At 49.5% G+C, this 3,511-nt stretch overlaps 1 protein-coding gene across 2 annotated transcripts; it reads left to right on the forward strand.

Moving 5' to 3' along the window:
* The first annotated feature begins 565 nt into the window (after nt 1–565).
* Nucleotides 566–2,746, forward strand: LOC115011183 (zinc finger BED domain-containing protein 4-like). 2 transcript variants are annotated; one of them, XM_029436215.1, is made up of 4 exons: nt 566–1,041; nt 1,121–1,591; nt 1,697–2,306; nt 2,378–2,746. In XM_029436215.1, exons 2-4 carry the CDS (start codon nt 1,391–1,393, stop codon nt 2,473–2,475), a joined length of 909 nt encoding a protein of 302 aa, XP_029292075.1. In that variant the 5' UTR covers nt 566–1,041; nt 1,121–1,390; the 3' UTR covers nt 2,476–2,746. The 2 variants fall into 2 exon arrangements, with proteins under 2 accessions (XP_029292075.1, XP_029292076.1); XM_029436216.1 differs by lacking the exon at nt 1,121–1,591.
* Nucleotides 2,747–3,511: the final 765 nt, after the last annotated feature.

Here is a 3,511-nt window from a genome sequence, read left to right on the forward strand (position 1 = left end):
TGTGGGGAGCCGCTACTGTTCTCTCCTAACTTTGCTCTCCCTTTTGTTTTGCAGACCGACGCCTCGAACAGCGGGGTGGGAGCCGTTCTGTCCCAGGAGGTGGAGGGGGTCGACCGCCCCGTACTGTACATTAGCCGGAAGCTGGTTCAGCGGGAGGTGAACTACAGTACGGTGGAGAAAGAATGCCTCGCCATACGGTGGGCGGTCGACGCCCTGCGTTATTACCTCCTGGGGCGCTCTTTCACTCTCTGGTCGGACCATGCCCCACTCCAGTGGCTCCACCGCATGAAGGATGCCAACGCCCAGATCACCCATTGGTATCTGGCGTTGCAAGCGTTCAACTTCAAGGTGATCCACAGGCTGGGTAACCGGATGGTTGTGGCTGATTTCCTCTCTCGCTCGGCGGAGGGGGGGGGGGGGGGGGGGGGAGTTAGCTTGCGGCCGGCGGGCTCCCGGCCTGAGTCGGGCGGTGGGGGTGTGTGGCAGTGGGGTGTGGTTAGGGCGCCGGCTGCTGGGGAGGGACAGGAGTGTCCCAGCTGGAGGCCAGACAGCTGAACGGAATCAGGTAATCAGTCACATAATAAATGCACGGTGATGGCCTGGTTCTGTTCTCTTGCAGTAGGCTGGGTTCCAGAGGAGACGGAGACGCTTGGTGAGCCAAGACGCAGCGCAGCCTGGAGAGCGACGAACAGCAGAGTGACCGACTGGAGAGCGACCTGTTAGTGTGCTTGTGATAGAAAGCTGACCTGTGTGCGAATAAAGCGATGTGTGCAACCCTATACTCTCTCTCTGTCATCCCTGAATCTGACTGTGGACAAGAGGCTCCACAACAACATTCATTTATATTTTATATGTGACTAATTAATAACATCTGTAATTGTATACTGCATTTGTTTGTCATCAGGACAGAAGACTGATGTGGATGAGGCCTTGGTCAATATGGTGATTGAGGATTCCCAGCCCTTCACTATTGTGGAGGACAAAGGGTTCAGAACGCTTGTTAAAGCTTTCAGCCCTAACTATGTTCTCCCCACAAGGCAGGTGTGTATCTGACCACATAAAGCATGTTTCCCCATCCCCCATATTTGCCATTTCAAGAGTGTTCTCTTCTTTCCTTTAGGCTTTGAAAGCTATGGTGGAGGGCAGATACAAGGAATCCAAGGAGAAAGCCAAAGCTATGGTGTCAAAGGCATCTGCAGTTAGTTTGACATCAGATATGTGGACCTCTATCAACACTGATGCGTATCTAGCTGTGACATGCCATTTTATAGATGCAAGCACCTCTTTGCATTCTGTTGTTTTAGGGGTGCTGCATTTCCCAGAGGCACATACTGCTGTAAATTTGGCACAAGAAAAAGCAGCACTTATGTCACAGTAGGATATTACTCACATGGTTACTTGCCTTGTGACTGATGGTGCAGCCAATATGGGTGCTTGTGCAAGGGAGCTTCGTTTGCGTCACACAATTTGTGTGGCGCATACTTTGAATCTATTGATAAAAAAGGCTCTGGACCAAAACCCTGTGTTGTCTGACATCCGGGCAAGCTCCAGGAAGATAGTGGGCTACTTCAAGAGCATCACCACTGCAAAGGTGAATTCCTTTATTTCATTGCAATATTCTAAATGACGCTGTTTTGTTTAAGTTGCTGCTGCAGTGACACTTGCATTAATCACTCTTTGTTCGCAACTTTTATAGGAGAGGCTGACAAAGGTGCAGGAGCAAATGGGCCGGCCGGCACTGAAGCTCATTCAAGAGGTGGATACACGCTGGAACAGCACATACCATATGCTCCAGCGTTTTTATGACCTCAGGGAACCTGTAGGAGCAGCTTTGGCAGGCCTACGCACTGAGGTTGCCCCACTCTCATCAAGGCAATATGAAATCATTGCAGAATGTCTGAAAGTGCTGTCTCCATTTAATGATGCCACAGTTGAGCTGTCAGAGGAGAAGAGAGTGTCTGGATCCAAAGTCATTCCACTGTTATTGATGCTACACCACGCATTGGAGGAGGAGGAAATGGGACTAGTCCAAACTCCAGAGAGCACAGCAATGGCTGAGAGTCTGAGGGGACAGTTAAGGGAGAAGCTTAACAACCTACAATCAATGAGGATCATATCCCTGGCAACAGTGCTCGATCCCAGATTTAAAAAGACAGGCTTCTTTAGCCCCAATAAAGCTGCAGAGGCCGAGAAGAGGCTCACATCTGAATGTACTGCTGTTATGAGAAACAGCGCGTCTTCTTCCTCCTCCTCCTCCTCCACCTCACAACCGCACATATCAGAAGCTTCTCAGCCTGTGACTCAAGGTAATGCATACTAGATACCTTCTAATCGTGTTATTGTATTTAGTCACTTACAGTCTGTTTGTCTGTCCTAGGTAGCAAACTGGCATCGTTTGGACACCACAGTCCTGCAGACCAGGCCCCAACATGTCGCTGCAAACGCAACAGTGGAGGTCCAAAGATACCTGGCTGAACCAAATATGGGCAGATTGGAGAACCCCCTGCAGTATTGGGAAGAACAAACTTGTTGTTGCGTTTCTCTGTACCCCAGCTTCACCTGTGCCCTGTGAAAGGGTTTTTTCTAAAGCAGGAGAAATCATCTCAAAGAAGAGAAACCGCCTGAAGCCCAGCACTATGGAAATGTTGTTATTTTTAAATTAAAATGAATATAAATGTTGTCCCTAGTAACATAAAGTCACAAACCAAGCACATTCATATCACAACCCTCTCCCCAATTACATTACATTACAGTTCATTTTGCTGACGCTTTTGTCCAAAGCGACGTACAAATAAGTGCAAACAATCATGGAGATACAACTCCGAACAGCAAGAATCTTGTAGGTACAATAGCTTCAAATAGGTACAATCGTATAAGTGAACACTGTCTTCAAATAGCCAGTTTGAAGTGCAACATACAAAGAACAGTTATTTAGTTTTCTTCATTGGCCAAGGTGCAGTCGAAACAGGTGAGTTTTTAGTCTGCGCCGGAAGGTTTGAAGACTGTCTGCTGTCCTCACATCAATGGGGAGGTCGTTCCACCATTTTGGAGCCAGGATAGCAAACCGCCGTGTTTTGTTTGAGGGAAATCTGGATCCCACTCGTAGTGAGGGAGTGGCGAGCCGATTGGTCGACGCAGAGCGAAGTGAACGCGCTGGGGTTTATGGTTCGACCATGGCCTGGATGTAGGAAGGGGCTGATCCATTCACAGCACGGTGGACCAGCACCAGAGTTTTGAAGCAGATTCGGGCCGCCACTGGTAGCCAATGAAGGGAGCGGAGAAGCGGTGTAGTGTGGGAGAACTTGGGTAGGTTGAAGACCAGTCGGGCTGCTGCATTCTGGATGAGCTGTAGAGGTCAAATGGCACATGGAGGCAGTCCAGCAAGGAGGGAGTTGCAGTAGTCAAGGCGGGAGATGACAAGAGCCTGAACAAGAACCTGCGTCGCCTTCTGAGTCAGTAGGGGACGTATCCTCCTGATGTTGGACAGTGTGTCTGCAGGAGCGGGTTGTTG

This window comes from Cottoperca gobio, chromosome 7 (genome assembly GCF_900634415.1).
Source record: "Cottoperca gobio chromosome 7, fCotGob3.1, whole genome shotgun sequence".
NCBI lineage: Eukaryota > Metazoa > Chordata > Actinopteri > Perciformes > Bovichtidae > Cottoperca > Cottoperca gobio.